Here is a 21,697-nt window from a genome sequence, read left to right as displayed (position 1 = left end):
TCTTCCTCTAGTGAATGGTGTGCATCCTTGTGCCCATTTTCCTGAAAGGAAAACTGAGAGCCTGTGAAAAGAAGCACTGCCTGATAAATAAGATCCTGTTGTGTACTAGGAAGGTGATTTTTGAGCATGAGACTGACCTCTAGCATCCCATGAACTTAACTCTCCATATGTTTTGTGGGTTCTCTTTCCAGATATAATTAGATAACCATGTTGCTGTGTGACTTAAAGGAAGTTATTTATCTCGGGCCCAGAATTAACCCGAAATAACAGAGATAAACCTCTGTCCTGCTCACAGAGCAATCACAGGGATCAGATGGGTTAATGACTGAGGAATGGTCCTAGGCTTGGCTGGGAACCTTGGGTTCCCACCCTCGTCCCCATCTGTACAATGAGGCAGTTGGACCAGAGGGACTCTGAGGTCCCCTCCAGCTATGGCTTTCTAAATTCTATTCCTACCTTTTTTGAGCAACTATGTCCTCTCTGCCCTTTCCTAGAAGATTTTGTTGTGTGGCACTAACACCAGTTCCCCTGGTCTCCAGGGCACAGGGCTGAGAGGGAGCAGCTGGTCCTGGCAAAGGGGGGGCCTGGGGTGGAGTTTTAAATGAACAGGAAAGAGGCAGCTGCACAGCCAGGGGAGCAGGCAGCGGGAGTTCTGTCCTTCGGTCCCTGCCGGCATAGGTGGGTGCAGCCATGGACCCTCTCATGGTAAGAGGACTTCTGCTCCCCTGCCTTCCCCCATCCTGGTTCTATTTCTAGCCATGATTAAAACAATAGGCTGACCAAGAGGGGTGGCAGGGACATCTCAACTGCAGTACAGGTGGTGGGCATCACCATATGGGAGGAAGAGGAGCCCTTGGAGTCCCAAGACTGGGTCCCAAAGAGAAGAGCAATGAGGATGGGCTGGGCCTGGTAGAAAAGGGACGGGCAGCACTGAGTGGGGAAAACACCGTGCCATGCAGGAGGGGCAAAACAGGGTAGGGGGAGAGTTTGGTGGAGGGGGAGTATGTTGGGGTCCTGCCACAAGGCCTGGACAGAGCTGAGGGGCTTAGGAAAAGCCCAGTTCAAAGTCCCTCCTATGTGTACATGTCTGGCCTTGTCCTTCAAAAGCTCTGGTTCTTCCAGAGGGATGAGCGACTGGGAGATGAAGTCAACAAGATGAGAGCTGGGCCCTGCACAGATCCTGTGTCTCCGTGTGTGGGATTTGCCTCCCAGTGCAGCCCTGTCCAGCTGCTTCAACCTCCCCTTTCTCAATGTACCCACATTGGGCCCCGCTGTGTGGGGGTTCCTGTGAGGATGGAAGTCATGCTGAGGAAGGGGCCCCCAATCAGGCCTAGTCCTGGCACTTTCCTAACCTGAATATCCACATAATAAAATGGGGACTAAGAAAATTCTTGTCCATACATGTTTGGAACAAGGAAGAATATAATGGTGGCTGGGGATAGAGGGGTATAGGCTTGAGGGTGGGAGGGTGAGGGGGGCCCCAAAACAAAGGGGGTTAGAAACGGAGTCCCACCCTCTCTATTCCTTTACCCAGTCACAACCTAACTGGATGGAGATCGTGAACAAAAAGCTGAAGTTCCCACCTCCACTCCTGGGTGCCATCCATGGGGGGCAGCTGGGCCTCGTGCAGCAGCTACTGGAATCAGGGGTGGACGCCCCAGGCGGTGGGCCAGGAGGACCCCTGCGGAATGTGGAGGAGGCTGAGGACCGCTCCTGGAGGGAAGCTCTCAACCTGGCCATCCGCCTGGGCCACGAGGCCATCGCTGACGTGCTGTTGGCCAATGTCAAGTTTGACTTCCGGCAGATCCACGAGGCACTGCTAGTAGCAGTGGACACAAACCAGCCAGCAGTGGTGCGTCGCCTGCTGGCCCGGCTGGAACGAGAGAAAGGTCGCAAAGTGGACACCAGGTCTTTCTCCCTGGCTTTCTTTGACTCATCCATTGATGGCTCCCGCTTTGCACCTGGTGTTACACCACTCACCCTGGCCTGCCAGAAGGACCTGTATGAAGTAGCACAGCTGCTCATGGACCAAGGCCACACCATTGCGTGGCCCCACCCCGTGTCCTGTGCCTGCCTGGAGTGCAGCAATGCCCGTCGCTATGACCTACTGAAGTTCTCCCTGTCCCGCATCAACACCTACCGCGGCATTGCCAGCAGGGCCCACCTCTCGCTGGCCAGTGAGGACGCCATGCTGGCAGCCTTCCAGCTAAGCCGGGAGCTCAGGGGCCTTGCACGCAAGGAGCCTGAGTTTAAGGTTGGTTTCTCATACATTCCCTTGGGTACCTGGTATGTGCCCTTCCACCTGGAAATGGTTGGGCCTGTGGTGGGTGTTTTGGGAAGTGGGGAACAACAGAAAGATAGTGAGGCCTCATTCTGTTCTCAGGAAACCTCCATTTTGATGGGGAGTTACAGAATCCCACCTTCAAGGGGATTCATTCTAATGGCAGAGATCTGTCACTTTAGGGACACCCTATTGTATGGGGGTAGCGCAAACCCCATCCTAAAGGTGCCCTGGGTCTGTCTAAGGGAGGAGAGAGAACACAGACAAACAAAGCAACTGGACAGACATTCAGTAGAACCTGTCGTCTCTGAATAACTCCTGCGTGTTCCCACCTGAGCGGGGCATGTTGGGGCCTGAAGCTTGTGATCACAAGCAGGGAGAGGAGAGAGAGAAAGAGAAAAGATGCCCCCTGGACGCTCAGCTTCATTCAGTGCCTATGTGGATGGTTCCACAAAAACTTCCAATGCCCAGAAAAGAGAAGTCAGGAAGCTATAGCTCTTGTGTTCATGGCAGACTCCTTGGAAGAAGTAGGATTAATCTTGGCTACACACGTGGGTGGTTTAATACAAATGAAGAGGAGTAGGGGCGCAGGCCAGGTATGGCTCTCAGGTAGCAGTAGACAGAATGAGGTGTGCAGGGACCTGTGCGGGACAACGCTTGAAGGGGGCCTTGAGCACACCTGACCAGTTCCATCCATCACTCATCCACTGATGCCCCCTCTATGCCAGACAGACTTGGTCCTCATGCTCAAGCTGGGGAAGGAGACAATGATATTAAAACGAGGACTGAGGTAGGATGTGACCTGTGCCAGGAGCGCTGGGGAAAGCCTGCTGTTTCACTGGGGTAATGGAAGGAAGATCAGAGAATAAAGAGGGAGCTATAAAGAGCAGTCCTCTCCCAAGGAATTCCCCTCCTCACTGCAGCCCATGGACGGAAGCAGTGGGAATTGTCATCCCCCTGTCCAGGCAAGGGAGCTGCGGCCTGGAAAGCAAAAGGACCTTACCCTATGTGACCCTCCCCACCTGCCCCCCAACAAGGGACAGTGCTGGGACTCAGGTCTGGCCTCCTGAGATCCTAGGCTGGATTCTCCCTGGGGTTAGGGCCCCAAGTAAAACCGAGGAAAGGAGGGTAAATTGGAGTCAAGATCCACCTCACTCATATCTGCCTCTCCTCAAACTGCCAGTGTGGCCTCTCATATAAGATAGGTGCTCAGGAAAGTTAAGTAAATGAACACGAGAAAGCTATGAGTGTAGGAGAAGTGTGACAGGAAGCAGGAATTAAAAAGGGGAAGTACAGGGATGGGCAAAGGTGGCAGAGGGGTTTGGGTTGAAATAACTGATGAGACAGAGGCAGCACCAGATACACAAAGCTGACATAGGAGGTACCTCATTATAGCAAGGAGGAGAGATGAGGTAGCAGAGACTGAAGGAGTGGATGACCCAGGGTGACACAAAATGTGGGAAGTGATGGCCCAAGGGCAGGACAGAGGTTGTCCAGGCTCACTTTGGGGAGAGCACGGGGATGACAATGGGGCTGGGTCCACAGAGTGTCAGGCACATACGGACCTGCTTCCCTGCAGCCCGAGTATATTGCCCTGGAGTCACTGAGCCAGGATTACAGCTTTGAACTGCTGGGTATGTGCCGGAACCAGAGCGAGGTCACAGCGGTGCTCAATGACCTGGATGAGGAGAGCGAGGCAGACCTTGAGGCTGAGGGCCTGGCCCAGGCCTTTGAGGAAGGCATCCCAAACCTGGCGAGGCTGCGACTGGCCATCAACTACAACCAGAAGCGGGTCAGCTGGGCCCTACCAAGCACCAGCCCCCACCCCCTGCTCGGCCCTGATCCCTTGCCCTGCCATCTCTAAGTATCCCCACTCAAACCCTAAAGAAGCCCTCTCCTGTCCCCACGACCCTCTTAGACTTGATTCTGATCACCCTTCTATGTAGGCCCCTGATCCTATGGGTCTCCCACCCTCCCTACCTTCAGTCTAAGCCCCTAACCTCTCCCCAGCCCTTGGATTTCCCGTCACCCACCAGGACCCCACCTGCCCTCCAGATGTCCGACTGACAGAGTCTGACTCTGGCCTGCTGAGTAATTTGGTCCAGTATTTTTCTGTTTTAGACTTCAGTATCTTACTCTATTCAGAAAGATTAGACTAGATCTCTCAGGAGTTAAATATCAACTGATTCCCTTATTAGATGCCCTGTCTCATCAGATGCTCCACCCCTTAAGCTAAAGTCAGGCTCCCTTTCCAGCCTCCCCAACTCCTTATGCCTCCCTCCCTCTCACACACCCTCAGGTATCCTAGCCCAACAGGAGATTCACCAAGAACTTTCCTTCATAATGGCTCTCCAAGATACCAACCCCCACTTCCCCTGCTCCTCTCCTCAAAACCATTAAGGCCAGTGCCCTACATTTCTAAAATAGGGAACCCTACAGGTTCTGGGACTTGGGTATCCTGTCTGCTAGAGAGTCCAGGGAAATCTGAACTCAGCCTCTCTTTCATAAACTAGGAAACCAAGGCCCAAAGAGGAGTGGGGCCTGTGCAAGGTGACGTGGCAAATGAGTTGCCTCTTCTGAGCCAGCTGGCTTGGGGAGGAAAGAATCCTGTTCAGTCTCTAGGTCAGGGAAGTAAAGACTGTGCTCCCAATTGGCTCCCCTTCCTCCTCCCTGCCTGTTGGCCACCCTGTCTGCTTACTCCCCTGTCTCTTCTTAGTTTGTGGCACACCCCATCTGTCAGCAAGTCCTGTCCTCCATCTGGTGTGGAAACCTGGCTGGCTGGCGTGGGAGCACCACCATCTGGAAGCTCTTTGTTGCCTTCCTCATCTTCCTCACCATGCCCTTCCTCTGCCTCGGCTACTGGCTGGCACCCAAGTCCCGGGTACTAAGAATAAAATTAATATCTGTCACTTTTTGAGCTCTTGTTTCATGCCAGGTCCTGGGCAAGGCACTTTGGGAAGGTTCCCATTAAGTAATTTGAGGTGGCCCTGGAAGGTAAGCTTTACACCTCTTATTACGGGGTCACAGGGGTCAAAGGGCTCTTTTTATTGACGAGACACAGTACAATAGCAGAGTCAGGATTTAAGCTGAGGCCTGTCTGCCTCCAAAGCCTGAATCCTATATACAACCCTAAATTCTCCTAAAAGAGACTACTACCCCAGCTAACAAATTCTTTGGGAACAAACTATTCCCAGATAGTTTAATTCACTTATTCAACCAAATATTTCCTACAGAGACTACTGTGAGCCAGGCATTATGCCTGGTGCTGGGGTATAATGAGAAGCCCTGTCCCATTTTAACCAGCTGAGGAGAGCAGTGTCCCAGGAAGCAGGAACAGCACATCTGGGGCTCCAGGAGAGAAGAATGTAAAGTAGCAGAGAAACGGAAAGGAATTCGGTGCTGCTAAAGCATAAGTGCAAATAGTCAGGAGTGGGAAGGAGGCAGTAGCCAGATCTCTTGGAGTCCTATAAGCAACAATGAAAGCCATTGTAGCCTTTTTAAAAAATTTGATTTGACAGAGGAAGGGGGGGAGAGAAAGCAATCGATTTGTTGTTCCAGTTATTTATGCATTCTTTGGTTGATTCCTGTATGTGCCTGACCAGAGATCAAACCCACAACCTTGGCCTATGGGGACAACGTTCTAACCAGCTGAGCTACCTGGTCAGGGCCCAATGTAGACTTTTAATGAGGTGAACAGTCCCATTAGTCTCGTGTTTTAGAAAGCTCTCTCTTCTAGTGAGAATGTGTGAGAACGGAGTGGGGCGAGGGTAGGACTTAGGGAGACTTCAGAGTGTGTGAGAGAGAGAGGATGTAGAGATGCACTGAAGGTTCCTGGCCTGCGTGATTGGGTCATTTTCTAAGATGAGGACAAAGGAGGAGGAGGAAGAGTAATGAGTTTGAGGTAGAAGATGACGAATTTTTTTTTTTTTCATGGTTGAGATTGAAGAGCCTGTCAGACCTCCAAGGGAAAGTTACTTTACCTCTGGGATCATCAGTTCCTTAGCTGAAAAAAATGGGAATGATAATATCCACCTCATATGGTTGTGAAGGAGACAATAGATATGATAGTGTAAGTCCTAACCTACAGGAAATTCTTAATAAAGGTCTGAATAAGGGAGTGAGTGAAAGGGGGAGTCACGTGTGGGCTGAGCATTCTGAAGTTCTTCCAGGAGTGGGGGAGACAGGAACAGGACTCTGAGAGTCATGTTCTCGCCCCTTCCCCCCAAGCTGGGCCACCTGCTAAAGATCCCAGTGCTGAAGTTCCTGCTGCACTCCGCTTCCTACCTGTGGTTCCTCATTTTCCTGCTGGGAGAGTCCCTGGTCATGGAGACACAGCTGAGTACCTTCCGTGGCCGCAGCCAGAGCATCTGGGAGACTTCACTGCACATGATTTGGGTCACAGGTACAGGCGTGGGGCCTTTTATTTGTGGCAGTCCCCCTCAGGGACCCCCCAATCTGTTCTTTGTGATGAGTACCCCAGTGGGGGTCCCTTACCCCTGTAGATGCCCCTGAACACAACCAGATCCCTATGGACTCTAAGGGGACTTTCCCCTTCATCCCTAATTAGGAGACCTGGCCTTGTGATAGGCTCCTTGAGCAAGGACCCCATTCTTCCCCAACCTGACACCAGTTACTGCCCACTCTGGAGGTTCCTATCCTCTCACTGGTCCATAATGTCAGGTGGGAAATTACCTTGGTGTCACGGTACCTTGCAAATACACCACCACACAATCTATCCCAAAGGTCATGGAACAGTAAGGTTCACAGACTGAATTAAGATGCTTCAATCATCCAGTTTATTAAGTCCATAAGTGGTATACTTATGATGGTATTGTTATGAGGACCAGAGTTGAAGCTTGAGCAGGGGATGTGAAAGCCAGAAGTGACCGGGGTCCAACACTTGCTCCATGGGAGAAACCCCAGGGCAAGTATGTCTGGCCACAGCTGTAGCTTGCCAATCACCCTGATGTGCAGCTCTGACTTTTCTTTGCATTCTTCAGGCAGAGGACATGTGGGGCCAGAATGGCTATCACCAGTGCATAGCTGATTTAAGATCTAGTGAATCCTGAGCTCCTCATCTGCCTCATGAATATTCAGTGTCTACCATTCCTTTCTATGTATCTTCACACACATGTGCTCTACTTACTTTATTTGTTCACACAGATAACTAACTTATCTCTGCTTAATATGTTTCATCCATTTCCTTGGGGTTTTGTCCTATAGCAGAATCAAGTGTTCTCAAACAATTCAGCAATGCAGTTTACAAGAACCCCCAGAGCTCTCCTACCCTCTGGCTTGTTATTAGCTCAGCAGGCTAGACAATAAATGCTTGTTTCCACCCCACTGAAAGTGAAGACCTAAGAATGCACAGATGAATTAAATACGGCTCCATTCCCCCATTCGGCATACATTACTGAGCATCCACCCCACCTCACAAGGTACTCTTCCTGCCATGGGAACTGGCTCAGTTCCTGACCACATCATGCTCCCACTTGTCATTAGGCCTGTGCTCATTCACTGTCCCCAGAGCACTTTCCCTTTCACCTAGCTGCTCATATTCCTCTGTCAGGTCTCAGCTTAAAGGTCACTCTCTGTGAGAAGATTTCCCTGTCCCCCAAAATGAGGATGGGGACCCACTTCCATACCCACCTCTTCCCCTTCTCTGCAGCCTTAGCATTTCCCACACTTGATTGTACCTACTTGGCTACTCGCCTGTCTCCCTCACTAGATTATGGACCCTGGGAGGTTAGAGACTGTATCTGTCTTATTCACCACAGGATCCCGCTGGCACACGGTGGGAGCCTAGTAAACGTTGGTTTAATAATGACTAGGGGTCTAGTTCTGGGCACTGGGCACAGGGAGGTGAATGGACATGGTCCCTGCCCTGAGGGGTTCCGAGTTGAGAGGTGAAGGGAGACAGGCCGCTGCAGTGCCCCGCCATGATGGCGTCACAGAAGAGATTACCTCTTTGACCTGGGCCACAAAGGTGAGTCTGACTCCAAGTGTGTGGAAGGGCATTCCAGGTAGACAGAACCATGAGTGCAAAAGCACAGGCTTATATCCAGAAACTGGAAAGAATACGATGTGGCAGTCACCTGGCTAATAGCGGTCCAGCTCCCAAGAACCACCCCCATCCCCAGGTCCGGCATGGGGCCCCAGGCTGATTGATAATGAGCAGGTTGATAATTTGGAGCACCTTCAAATCAATATCCTTTAAATATGTGTCCAATATTTATTTTGTGGAAGCAGGGGAAAAAACAGATTTAAATCATTCCCTCCCAATAACCAGCCTCTCCCAGGTGTTACTCACCTTGAATGTCAGCTGACTGGGATCGCTAGTGCAGGCCACACCGCAGAGGAGTCTGGATCAGCTAAGAGCCTTTATTTTCACATAAAGTCACTAAATGTTTACATTCTATCAACTTCATCCCCCCGATGTGTTAGCCCTCGCTGGCACCTTTGGTAGGTTTCTCCCACCACAGCCTCGCTCTGACCCGGACGGAGGAGAGTTCGGCTTCATCCTGCCCTGGCCCCTGCCACCCCTTCAGGCTTCCTATGGTTTGAGTGTAAGGAAGTGTGGATAGAGGGCCTGCGCAGTTACCTCCTGGACTGGTGGAACTTCCTGGATGTGGTCATCCTGTCCCTGTACCTGGCGGCCTTTGCACTGCGCCTTCTCCTGGCTGGGCTTGCCCACATGCATTGCCGGGATGTCCCCAGCGGGGCTGCCTGCCACTATTTCACTTCAGCTGGTGAGTGTCCCCCGACTCAGCCCCAATACCCCAGTCCCTCCTCCTCCCGGGCTCTCAGCCTTAGCCCTCGTGCCACCCTGCACAGAGAGAAGTGAGTGGCGCACAGAGGACCCCCAATTCTTGGCCGAGGTGCTCTTTGCCGTCACCAGCATGCTCAGCTTCACCCGCCTGGCATACATCCTGCCGGCCCACGAGTCGCTCGGCACCCTGCAGATTTCCATTGGCAGGATGATTGACGACATGATGCGGTGCGTACCATCTGGGCCCAGAGCCTCCTCCCCTTTGATAGACTCCATTTGCCACTGGACCTCCTTCCAAAATTGCCCTGCTCTAGTTAGCACAGCGGTTCAACTTGGGTTCCTTGCATAAGCTCCAGAGACCTCTAAGAACCTGAAACTATAGGCAAAATGTGGGGAGTAAATGTGCACTTCTCTGCAGGGAGAGTCTATAACTCTCATCTGATCCTCAGAGTCCCAGGACCCCAGAAAAGATTAGGAACAACTGAGAGGAGAAAGAGCCCTTGGTTGGGAGTTCCATTCCTAGCTCTGTCACTGTCCCTGTGATACATTTTGGGCCTCAGTGCTCCCATCTTTGTGGTAAGGGCACTGGACTCGAGGGTCCCTTTGGACCCTTCCCACTACAAAACTGCTCTTTGAACCCATGGCATTTATCTGGTCTTCCTGATGTCGGCTCCCCTGGGGACTGGAATGGGTGACCTTGGTGGGAAAAACTCTGGTTCTGCCTGTGGACATCTTCAGCCCAGCAGAGCTTGGGGAAGAACTTCCCACTGCACCCCAGGACTCTTCTCGCCCATCCTGTCAGAGCTCACTCACTCTCGCATGTGGCTGTCACTCTTGACTCTCACTCCTTCCTGTACCACATCTCAGCTTCTCGGTCCCTCCCTGGGAGACTGGCCCATCCCAGCTTTGACTGCTTTAACTCAGTATGCTTTATTCCAGAGAGAGAGCCCCTGCTTTGACACCCACTTAACACCCCCTCTCATTTCCCACCCTCTAACCTCCCCATTCTTAATAGTAACCAAATTGAATACTTGTCAAGTAGAGAGGCTGAGCCTGAAACGTCATCAATCCCTGCCCTCTTCCCAGAGATCGACTTCTCCCAGGGCGGACACTTGCCTGATCCTCCCCTATCACACCCCCTGCCAGGTTCATGTTCATCCTCATGATCATCCTGACTGCCTTCCTCTGTGGCCTCAATAACATCTATGTGCCCTACCAGGAGACAGAGCGGCTGGGCAAGTACGCCAGGGCAGGGGCGGACGGGCAGGAGGGAGTCTAGGGCCCGCAGCTTGGAGCTTAGCAGTCACTTCTTTCTACACCTGCCCCCGCCACCCGCTGCTACCCTCATCTATTCACTCAATAATTAATTATCTGGTTTGGCAAATCACTCTCTTGTTGATTCACTCTCATTCATTTGTTCATTTACTCATTCATTTATTCAACCCCTCACTTTCTCCCCAAACTTTTATTTTGAAAAATATCAATTCTGTGAAAAGTTAAAAACACAATGGATACTAATATACCCTTCATCTAACTTTACCAATTGTTAATTTTTTGCCACATTTTACTTGATGTATTACTCTCTTTATTCTTTTTATTTTTCCTGAAGCATTTAAAAATAAGTTGCAAACATCATGACATTTCACCCCTAGATCGTTCAGGATGCTTCCTAAGAGCATAACCACAAAACCATTATCACACTAAAAAGAATTAATATTGATTCTGTAATATTATTTACTAAACAGTCCTTACTTATTCACAGCTCTCCAGTTGCCGCCCCCCCCCCCAAAAAAAAAGTCTTTCTAGTTTTTAAAAAATCTGAGATCCAATCTGGGATCATGCATTGCATGTTGTTGTCATACCTCTTTTTTTCTCCAGTAATCTGGTACCCTTCCTCTACCTTTTATTTGTCCTTCATGACAAATGAACTTTTTGGAAGAATACAGACCAATTCATTGTAGAGAGTGTTCCACGGTTGGGACTTACCTATTTCCTCATGATTAGATTCAAGACAAGCAATTTGGGCAAGAACACAACCTAGCTGATGATATGTATTTTCCATCACATCACCTTGGGAGACACACAATGTCAGTTTAGCCCCTTGGTGAGGTAGTTAGGGGCATTTCATGTTTGACAAGCAGAAGTACAACACATCATGTCAGTATGTAGAAAGAACACCTTGGATGCAATGTAGACGATGATATAACAAGAGAGAGACTGAGGTCAGAGACCAGTTACAGAGATTGTTGCAGTAATTTAGGCCTGAACTGGTGCTGAAATGGAGGGAATAAGACATTTACAAATAAATACAGTAGGACCCATGCTATTGTAGTCAGGGTCTGTGAGTGTCTCACAGACATGTCTGCTGGAGGTAGAGAAGGAAATCCAGGGATGGCTCTCAGGAAGAAGTAGCATTGGAGTTACTAATACTGTGGTCCAATCCACCATCCTCTCTTACACATGGCAACAGTTTCTTAACTGGTCTCCATGCCGCCCCCTCTCAGCTGCATCCCTTTCATTCTACTCAGAACAGCCAATGTGAAAATCAGGTATCAACCCTCTGCTTAGAACTCTTCAGTAGCTTCCTAATGCTTGTAGGCCATGGTAAGGATTTTTGTTTTTATCTTGCAAGGTCCTGAATGAACAGGTTGGTCCCTAGTTACATTCCACTAGACTCTGTGTCACAAACCCCTCTCTCTTTTGCCCTCTGAGACTAGCTATGCTGGCCTGCTCTCAGTTCCTCGGGCTTCCCCGAGAAGAGTCTTGGGAACACTCTTCACATCACCTTCCCTTTCTCCTGGTTGATTCCCATGGATCTTTCAGAGATTAGCTTGAATGCTTTTCAAAGACTCTTTCCCCAACTCCCAGACTACATCATAACATCTTTTGATGCTTCTTCATAGCAATTATGACAATTTAAAAATGTTGCTATAATTACTGTCCATCCCACCCCCTAGTCCCACCCTAGTATATAAGGCCCCTGAAGACAGGGACTGTGCTTGCCTTGTTCACGGCTGTATCCTTAGCATCTATAGCACTTCTATGTGCTCAGTAAATACTGGTTGACTGAGAGAATCAAAGCGGAGCTCAGAAATGGCAAGTGTCTATGAGCCAGGATGGTCCAGAGGACTTCATGGAAGCAGAACACTTTTGGCTGGGTCTTGGACAGGGAGAAGGAGTATGTCTGGGTGGCATTAAGGCTTATCTCCCACCCCTCACATCTTACCTTTTGTCCCAACATGCCAGTTTCAACGAGACATTCCAGTTTCTGTTCTGGACCATGTTTGGCATGGAAGAGCACAGCGTGGTAGACATGCCTCAGTTTCTCGTGCCTGAATTTGTGGGCCAGGCCCTCTATGGTATCTTTACCATCGTCATGGTCATTGTGCTGCTCAACATGCTCATTGCCATGATCACCAACTCCTTCCAGAAGATTGAGGTGCGTGAACTGAGGCCAGCTTAGGCCATGGAGAAGAAGCGAGAAAGGGGTAGAGGCGAATAGGTTACAAAGAGTTGAGACACTTGGGTTCCTGCTCTGACTCCACTATTGTCTTGTTCTGTGACTGAAGAGAAGTTTTCCTCTCTAGGCCTCATTTTCCTCATCTGTAAAATGAGGGTCTTAGTAACACTGTTAGTTTCTCCAGACACAAGTCGAGTGTCCTTTTTTACTTCATGGTTAGGAGGAAGGGTGCGTTGTGGAAAAGGAAGTGGGAACATAAAAAGGAAGAGGGAAGGAAATGGATAGTTAGGGTTTGTGGCTGGAGAAATGTCTGGGCAAGAACTGGATGTCAGAAGGATGAAAAATAATGGGGAGGAAGAGAGAAGAGGGAGACAGATGCAGGGGAAATGTGGGTGATGGATGATAATGGAGATGAGAAAGAGGAGAAAAAAGTTAACTGACACCTTGAGTAGAAAAGGTGTGAGGATGGGGGGAAACGAGGCAGACTGAGCAGGCAGGAAGGCTGGGTACTAAAGTGGTTGCTGCAGAGCCCCCTACCTCCTCGCTCACAGGACGATGCCGATGTGGAATGGAAGTTCGCGCGTTCCAAGCTCTACCTGTCCTACTTCCGAGAGGGCCTCACCCTGCCTGTGCCCTTCAACATCCTGCCCTCCCCCAAGGCCATCTTCTACCTTCTCAGGTGATGACCTCAGAGCTCTCACTCCCAACCCCCTGCACCCAGCACCCCCGCCTCACCTCCTGCCCCCGTTTCCCTAGACCTTTACCTCTGACTAACCTCTTCCCACCATCTAACTCTCTCAGGAGAATTTTCCAGTTTATTTGCTGTTGCTGCTCCTGCTGCAAAACCAGGAAGCCAGACTATCCCCCAATCCCCACCTTCGTGAGTACCTCATCTGCCTGGTGTTGGTCCTCACATCACACCTGACTTCAGCTATATTGTCTATTCCATCTGTCTGTCTGCACGCCCCTGGCTTGTCTGTCTTTCCAGGTGTGTTCCCAGAAAGCCTGTTCCTAATTCTTATTCTCTCACATGGCATGCCTTTCCCTCTTCTTGGCTCTGGTCATTTCCTAAATTTGCAACCCTGTATCATCCAGCTTAAACAGAAGTCCATGCCGCCCTCCTCCCAAGACACAAAACTTTTTCCCTAAACTGGGCCAAGACATGGTTGAATGCTTTTGTTTTTGTTTTTGTTTTTGTTTTTAATGTTAAGAAATGGAGGGAAAAAGGCCCTACAAACTGGGAAATTAGAAGACTAACAGAGGCCTAAGAGAGAAGGCCTGGCCTCTAAGGGGCTCACACACCTTTCTTTATCTGCTCCCTAACTCATTCTGGCATGGCATTTAGGCCAGTGTTCCTGCCAGGTCTATCTGTTCCCCTTAAAATGTGTTACCTGGGCATCTCTCTGAGCCAGGGCCTCCAGGTCAGCACTACGGGGCAACAGGCCAACTCTGGAGCGCTGAGGTCCCTGGATCCCTGCATAAGGAAGGCCTTCCATTACCTGGTTGGTCCAGTTTGTTCAACAGGCACCTGTATTGGAAATAAAGCTATGCATAACGGTGGTCCCTCGAGGTGCTGACAGTCTAGAGTAGCAGAAGGAGATGGACTGTAATTGTATAGGATGACAAGTCTATGATTGAGGGAAGCCCAGGGGCTATGTGAGCACAGAGGAGGGGTCCCAGGCCCAGCCTCATGAGTCAGAGAGCTTCCTGGAGACCTGAAGGATAGAACAGAATCCTGGAGGATAAACAGGAGGTTGATGGGAGACAGCGTGGAGAAGGGACATCTAGGCCCAGGAAACAGCACATACAAAGGCATGGAGAACACATGACTCTTACAAGAAACCAGATGCGAAAGGTTCTCAGTTCCCTCCACATCTGGCCCTGGGCAACCCTGCATGGATACCTCTGTCACCCTCCTGGGCCCCTTCCCCCCTGGCCACTTCCTGGCCCTGTCCAGGCTGCCTGATGCTATTTGCAGACCACATGTGAAGGCTACTTCCACCCTAGGGTGGAAACTCAGCTTCTTCACCTGAGGTCGAATTCAGTTCCCTGGGCCTGCGTGGACCTGGTTGGGCAGGGTCACTGCGTCCTGCCGGATCCCACTCTGCCAGCCAGCTGGGGGGCTCCCCCGTCCTCCACAGCATCTCCACTGAGGTCCCACCCTTCCTCCAGCTACCCCACCTCCTAGCCTGCTCTTTGATGGTCCAGTCACGTGTCCCCTCCCAATTACCCTGCATTCCTCAGGAAATGGCTTCCCAAAGTTCTCATTCTTTATTTTATACAAGAAAAATGCTTTATATGCGCTGTGGCTGAAAGGTCCATCATTCTTTCTTATACTCCTGCCTGCCCCATCTCTGTCAGTTCCATATCTCCTTTTTAAATATTTAATAAAATGCTCTGCTTTTTTATATTATAAAAGTAAATATGCTAAGTATACAATATTTAAAGATAAAACTAGATAAATATAAATAACTATTTCCTGAGTATTCAGAGAGCCCTCACTCTATGCCAGAGAAGTACCAGTCTGGGAAGGAGGCATTATTACCATCCCTGTTTTAAATCTGGAGACACTTGGGCCTGAAGGAGTGGAGTCACTTGCCTGAGGCACACAGCTGCTAAGCGCTGGAATTTCAGTCTATGTCATCTGAGTCCAGCACTTTGCCTACTCTCTCTACCTCTGCACATGCTCGCTCTCTCTCTCTCTCTCTCTCCCTCTCTCCCTCTCTCTCTCTCTTTCTCTCTCAATTATCTGCCCCATATACCCTACTTGCCCTCCTGGTACTATCCTATCCTGAAGCCTAAAACTGGACCCAGAATCAATCATTCTAATTTGCATGATGGTTCTCACATTATATACATGAGCAGGAGCATGCAGGAGCCTCCTCAAATCTTCTAGTCTCCCCCTCTGCAGAGTTTGAAGAGGAGGGCTACCTCGACTAACTCTACTCAAGAAAACCAAGGTTGGGATGGCAGCAGGAAGGAGAATTCCATTCTGCCCTGCCCAACATTTCTGTCTCTGCCCACTGCCCCCTCCACCTCTCAACCCACACCCCACCATCCAGCTCCTGGCCGCCCTCCTTCCACCTTCTAGGACTGCACCAGGGTCTATATGTGTGGCCCTCAGGGACAGAGAAGTCTGCATAGACTATGCCTCCATCCTTCACTGCCCGGAGGAGGAAGCAGTGGCTAGAGAAAGGCTGAGCTGGAGAATCTCTCTCACCCTCCTTCCTTCCCATCCCAGGCCAACCCTGCGGCAGGGGCAGGGCCAGCGCCTAGGGACAGAGAACGTGGATCCTACCGCCTTCGAGTCATCAAGGCCCTGGTGCAGCGCTACATAGAGACTGCCCGGCGGGACTTCGAGGAGACCCGTCGGAAAGGTTGGTTGCCCATCTCCAAGCCTTCCCCATTCCTGTTCCTTGCCGGCTGGGGTGAATGCACCGCACCCAGACTTACGCCCCTCATGCAGCCCGCAGTTATATTTGGCCCCATCCTGCCCTGCCCTGAGAAGCTACAGCCTGCAGTGTGGCTCCTTGCACTCAATTACCCTCTGACCCATTTATTTATTCCCCTCATTTCATGTAATCCTTTCTTCTTGTCTTCATTTATGTGTTCATTTATTCTTATTCACTCCCTTAGTCATTTATTCATTTACTTAATTCATTAATCATTTATTTATTCACTCATTCAACCAAGCATTCGTTGCCACGTCTATCCCCTTTTTTTCCAGGCTGTCTTGGAGGGAGGGGACTGCGTAGGGCAGGGACACACAGGAAGCTTTCAGTCTGGTGAGGAAGAGAAACCATCTTATTGGGTAGAAAGTGCTTAGTTAGCTAAGAGAGACCCAAACTGCATGGGACCCAAAGAAGAGAAGGAGCGTCTCAGCATGAGAGGCTCATGGGAAGGTAGAAGAACAGAGAACCAGAAGCTGGAGAAAGAGAAGGTGGAATTTGAACTGGGCCCTGAGGATGGCTGTGAGCTGGGCAGGCGGCGCAGATGGGGGAACCGGGCCGCCGGGGCGGGTGTGCAAGTCTGCGCCCTTTCAGACACTTTCCCACGCTCAGGGTTCCCGATTCTTTCCCCAGCCCACAGCCTTTCCTTCTTCTAAACTCACCACCACCTGGCCCCTCTCAGATTCATCTGCCCCTTCCTCTACCCACCCACTTAACCCCCATTCTCACTTCCTCCACCACCTCCCCCCAGACCCCAAACACGATGTCCCTCGGGGTTCTGTCAAGGACAGAAGTGTTACAGGGCAGGTTCATCTTCTGAGGGACCTCCCCTCAATACTCCCCCGCACACACCCTCCCACAGACCTGGGCAACAGGCTGACGGAGCTGACCAAGACTGTCTCTCGGCTGCAAAGCGAGGTAGCGGGTGTGCAGCGGACTCTGGCGGAGGGAGGGACGCGCCAGCCCCCTGAAGGTGCCAGCATCCTCAGCCGTTATATCACCCGAGTACGCAACAGTTTCCAGAACCTGGCGCCCCCTATCCCTGAGACCCCAGAGCTGACAGTGCCAGGGATTGTGGGGACCCAGTTATCTTCAGAAACTGGGCCTCAGGATGCTGCAGGAGCTGGGCCTCCAAGACCTGGAGAGTCTGGTCCATCCTCCCCAGCCCATGTGCTAGTGCATAGACAGCAGGACTCAAAGGGCGCTGGGGACCTGCCCCAGGAGGAAGATATGGGAACCAAGGAGGGGTCCTGCTGCAGCGAGAGGGCTCCTTCTCCCGTTGCTGAGTAGAGCAGCCTACGTGGTAAGGGTGGGGATCATTTTAGTAGGAGCCTATAGTGCTTTCCTTACCTCAATAAAGTTTCTGTTCAGGATATCGGATGCCTCCAGAGTGTGTGAGAATCTGTCTCTTCATGTTTTGAGATTCCCTCCCTCTCTCCCCCCAAAATGGACCCTTGTGGGAGCAGGGCAGCGCAATGGTTTGCAATGCGATCCCAAGCATCTTGGGCTTAGGATCCTCCCTTGAGTTCCTGTAGATCTTTTGTGCAGAGTTCTGGGCTGTGGGTCTGGGGGCCTGGTTTCAGTATTAACTCTGTCCTTGAGCGAGCTGCTTTCTTCCTTGGCTTTGCATTCCTCACGTGACAAATGAGCCTAGGAATCCCTCTGTCCTGTTCGTGCCTTCAGGGTGTTATGAGGACCTCTGGCTGTTAGAGCTTTTGGGTTTGCAAATTACAGTGTGTCACAGAGGCCTGCACAGGGCACCATGTCCAGGAGCGATAAAGAAGTCATTCTTTTAAGTCCCTCAGTCCCACAAGGCCGGAGCAGGGCAGATGGCCCAGTCTCACGGGACAAACCAATCATGAAATTCAGTGTCACCACACTCCAACACTGTTTAATCAAGTGGTCATCACAGTACTACCCTTACTTGTCCCAGGGAGCCCCCACCACATAGCAGGGAGCCCCCACCACATAGCAGGGCCCCCTCTACCCTTCCATGGCCTCAGACTCCCCCGCGTCCTGGTTGGGGAGATGGCTTCTAGGGCTGGGTCTGCAACCACGTTCTTGCGTTGCGACTGCTCAAAGGCCCCTTCTTCCTAGGAAGGTCAGCAGTTCCCATGACTCCTAAGTGGCAGGCATTGGACTTTCAAGGGCCCAGCTCCTGAGAGCTGGAACCCCACGGGGGCTGAGAGCAGGGTCTTCCAGAAGAGCAGAGAGAAGGCCCTGTTGGAGGGTGAGTCTGGCTGCCCCCACTGCTGGAGAGAGAGAAAAACAGGAGGTGAAGCGCTCACAGGGCCAGAAGGAGTCAAAGCAACTGGGGGTGGGGGGACAAGGGTCACTCACTTGGCGCAGACACACAGCCCTGCCTCTTCTCCCCTGTAACAAACAGCAAGGTGAGGCCTTCGTGGCAACAGACCTTCATACCCCAAACTCCCCTTCCCACGAGGCCCCGGCACTGGCCATCCCCCTTCTCAATCCACCTTTCCCTTTTCCTAAGTGCAAACTCCTGACTTCCTTCCTCCTCCTTCCCCACGGGAAATCTTCCCAGATAGCCTATCCGTCCCTACTCCCACCCTAGCCCCAGTCACTCCTCCATTCTGTCCCTACCTCAGCACTTGGGAATAGCTCAGCTGTGTCCTGTGGACCCTGTTAAGGCCAGTGCCTTGCTGAAAGTGACAGTATTCCTGTCACTTTCCTCTGCTTGCTGATCTCCTGAACTGGGTTCTTTTGCTCTGTTAGACTCATAGCAGATGGAACTTTTTGAGAACACTTACAGAATCACTTGAAAATAGACACAGATCTGGAAAACACTGACAGGACCTGCTAAGAGGTGGCAGGATCCAAGTCACAAAGAACAATAACTGCAGCTGACTTCTGGCCCTCAACTTCCCCCTTAACCAAGCACATCTCCTGAAGGCACTGGGGATTGTATAGGGACATCCCGGCTTATTTCACCCTCCCTGCTAGTCCTGCTTCCTTCATGCACAGCTCACCACCCAGATAGGCGCAGTTAAAGTTGCTGCAGGTCTTATTATAGCTCCAGAGAGTCACTAGGCTCCGGGCTCCATCTTGGGAGAACCTGGTGACCAAGAAGACTTCATGGGGAGGGATCAGCACCTCACGCTCCTTGGGAAAAACAGACAAGGCCTGGATAGGCGCCCCAAAACAAGTCCTTAGGGAGAAGAAGGTGGCATTACCAAATCTGTGGGCCACCGCCTCATCCAGGGAGCTGGAGGCAAACTGGCCCAAGCGGATAGAATCCCCTAACCTCTTGGGTGCAAAGCGAAGGGTGCTTACACCTCGAAACACCACCTGCCCAGGTCCCCTGCTGCAGCCCTTGCTCCCCTGAAGCAGCTGCAGGGCCCGGGTCAGGTAGAAATGCAGGGCCTTGAAGGGGAAGTGCCTCATGTAGAACTCCCGGGAGCCGCCGCCCGTCCTCAAGGCCTGGTTCAGCTCCCAGTACAAGGTGTTTGAAGAGTTGGTGTAGACCATGACGGCGATTCCGTGCTGGGATTTGAAGCCAGGGGGCAGGGTGAGCCCTTGCTGCTTCTGCTCCCAGGCGCCCTGGGCTGCCTCCCAGGACTCGCGCAGCAGGGCATGGCGGGCCATCTCCTCCTTCAGCAGAGTGGCTGCCTTCTCCTCCATTTCCTCTGCACAGCCCACATAGGCGTCATCGAAAGTGTCTGGAGCCAGGCCCAGGGACAGGATAGGAACAGCCTGGGCCTAATGAGGTGAGGAAGAGAGGAGCCACACAGGAAAGGGTATAAATTCAGAGCCCTGGACAGGGGTCCTGGTGGCAGGTCAGTTCAGAAACACAGAATCTCATTTCTATGCCCAAATATCTGGTGTATACCATTTGGCAAGGGCCCAAGGGCTTAAATGACACGGGCACTGGAGTCAGGGAGACATGGGTTCAGATCCTGACTTCATCACCTACTGGCTGTGGGATCTTGGGCAAGTCTCTTAATTCTTCTGGGCTTCAGGATCTCCACCTATAAATTGATACTTCCAACCTCACAGAGCTATTGTGAGGATAGCATATAGATCTTCACTTCTGTTCAACCTAAAAGTGGTTGTCTTGTCATCAAAGAGGTCCCCACACTCAGTGGGAAGTGGGGATAGCTGGCTTCCATGCGTCGTTCTGGCCCTAAGATGCAGTGTGGAGATGATAGTACAAATGTGCCACCGGGGTCCCAATTACCTGAGCCTGTCCCATCCTCCAACTCTCTTTCCCTCCCATGCAGGTGCTCAGACACCACACCAAGCCATTGTCATCTCTGAGACTCCTGAGTCCTCTGATTTAGAAGCCCTCATCCCTCAGCCTGGGGTGGGGTGTGGGGAGGAGCCCTGCTAGGGGAGGGGCCGCAGGAGGGCAATACGCGGGGCCCAACCCAGTCAGCCCAGGCTGAGCCTGCGGCGGCAGACGGGAGCTGCTCATGAGGAAGTGGGCGGCAGTCCCTAGGCAGGGATGATACGCAGGAAGGAGGACCACAGGGCGGTCAGTCAGTGAAGATGCGGGTTCTGGGATCTGGGAGAGGAAATGGGAACTTGCGGCTCTCTTCAGGGAGGAAGGTTGCAGAGAGGGAGAGGATTAAGAGGACTGGGGTCCCAAAGAAGAGTCCCTGGGAGAGATTTTTGAGGAGCCTGCCTCCCAATTCTTTCCTTTGTGGGAGGGGATGGTTCCCCCAGTTACCTGCCAGAAGGTATGAAGGCCAAGGCAGCTGAGGATGAGCAGCAGAGCAGTCAGCCTCATCCCTGGGGGCGCCAGGAGGGCGAGATCGTGATGTAGGTGGGACCAGTGGCAACGGTGGATTCTTGGCTTCAATGGGCTGTTGGAAGAGACCCACACCCCTTCTGTGGTGTGAAGAAGATGGTCCAGGTCCCCGGGCTCAGGCGTGGGTGGGGCCCAGGGCGGGCCTAAGGGAGTGGGCGGACCTTGGGTGTTACCGTCTCCGCCTCCCAGCACAAGCAGAACCCCAAGTCTCCGCTCCCCTGACTCCCAGATGCCCCTAAGCTCAGTGCCTTCTGCCAGAGCTTTTTGCGGTGGTGAAGGTGATTTAGCTCCACCTGGAGAAGGGAGGGGGTGTGGGCCTGGCACGCACCTGGAGATCACGGAGGCCGGAGATCGAGAGCTGGAAAGTTTGGTTCCGCCGGTGGGTGTCTGGACGAGCACAGCCTGTTCCCGGAGTCCCGCCGACCAGCAAAGTCCCACATCTAACTATAGCCCCCGCGGCGTAACCCAACACCTCTCTTCCCCGACAACAAACACTGTGGTGGAGGGAGTAGGAGTGGCGAGGAAGGGGCTGAGCGGCTGACTCCCCTCCCCAAATTTCCAGTTCTTTCTCCAGCACTCTCTTTAGCTCCGGGCAAGTCCAGGGTTGGGAGAGGGAGCTGGTGAGACTTGCCCTCTCCCTCAGGGGGCCCTGACCTGGCCCCCAGACCACTAGGCCTGGGACCCCAACGAGGGTCCCACCGGCCAAGAGGTCACCACTGTGTCCTTGCTGATTTGCATTAAATTTGCATACGGCCCCCTCATTGGGTCACGTGTGGCGCAACATCTGAGCGGCGCCGACCCCCTCCCTCCTCTCCTCACCCCATTTCCCTGTCAGTAGGTTTGGACCAGGCGCTGAGCTCGCTGTTCCAGATCCTCATGGGCCCGCCGGCCCCCTCCCAGACCCTCTCCCTCGACCTCTCAGATTCAGGTGACCTGGTGTTTATAAACACTGGCCCTTCCCCTCCCT

The 21,697-nt window shown here is 52.0% G+C and overlaps 2 protein-coding genes across 6 annotated transcripts; one reads left to right on the top strand and one right to left on the bottom strand.

The window, feature by feature from the left end:
* Position 1: 1 nt before the first annotated feature.
* On the top strand, positions 2-17,249 carry LOC129072673 (short transient receptor potential channel 2-like). Its single transcript, XM_054576176.1, has 13 exons — positions 2-113; positions 1,535-2,254; positions 3,861-4,073; positions 4,998-5,162; positions 6,509-6,683; positions 8,830-9,030; positions 9,116-9,278; positions 10,197-10,289; positions 12,297-12,489; positions 13,062-13,189; positions 13,312-13,390; positions 15,752-15,887; positions 16,822-17,249. Exons 1-13 carry the CDS (start codon positions 15-17, stop codon positions 17,247-17,249), a joined length of 2,793 nt encoding a protein of 930 aa, XP_054432151.1. The 5' UTR covers positions 2-14.
* Positions 17,250-17,819: 570 nt separating this feature from the next.
* On the bottom strand, positions 17,820-21,556 carry ART5 (ADP-ribosyltransferase 5). Of its 5 annotated transcripts, none has more exons than XM_054576124.1 (6): positions 21,059-21,556; positions 20,650-20,785; positions 19,225-19,679; positions 18,950-19,128; positions 18,300-18,332; positions 17,820-18,211 (listed from the first exon to the last, which is right to left on the bottom strand). In XM_054576124.1, exons 2-6 carry the CDS (start codon positions 20,707-20,709, stop codon positions 18,081-18,083), a joined length of 858 nt encoding a protein of 285 aa, XP_054432099.1. In that variant the 5' UTR covers positions 20,710-20,785; positions 21,059-21,556; the 3' UTR covers positions 17,820-18,080. The 5 variants fall into 5 exon arrangements, with proteins under 5 accessions (XP_054432099.1, XP_054432100.1, XP_054432097.1 ...); XM_054576125.1 differs by having other exon boundaries at positions 18,950-19,082; positions 19,254-19,679; XM_054576122.1 differs by having other exon boundaries at positions 18,950-19,679; positions 20,650-20,873.
* Positions 21,557-21,697: the final 141 nt, after the last annotated feature.

The sequence above is a fragment of the Pteronotus mesoamericanus genome, unplaced genomic scaffold, assembly GCF_021234165.1.
Source record: "Pteronotus mesoamericanus isolate MK-2021 breed Mesoamerican mustached bat unplaced genomic scaffold, CSHL_Meso_final contig_33, whole genome shotgun sequence".
NCBI classification, from domain to species: Eukaryota; Metazoa; Chordata; class Mammalia; order Chiroptera; family Mormoopidae; genus Pteronotus; species Pteronotus mesoamericanus.
This window is presented reverse-complemented; position numbering and strand designations above follow the sequence as displayed.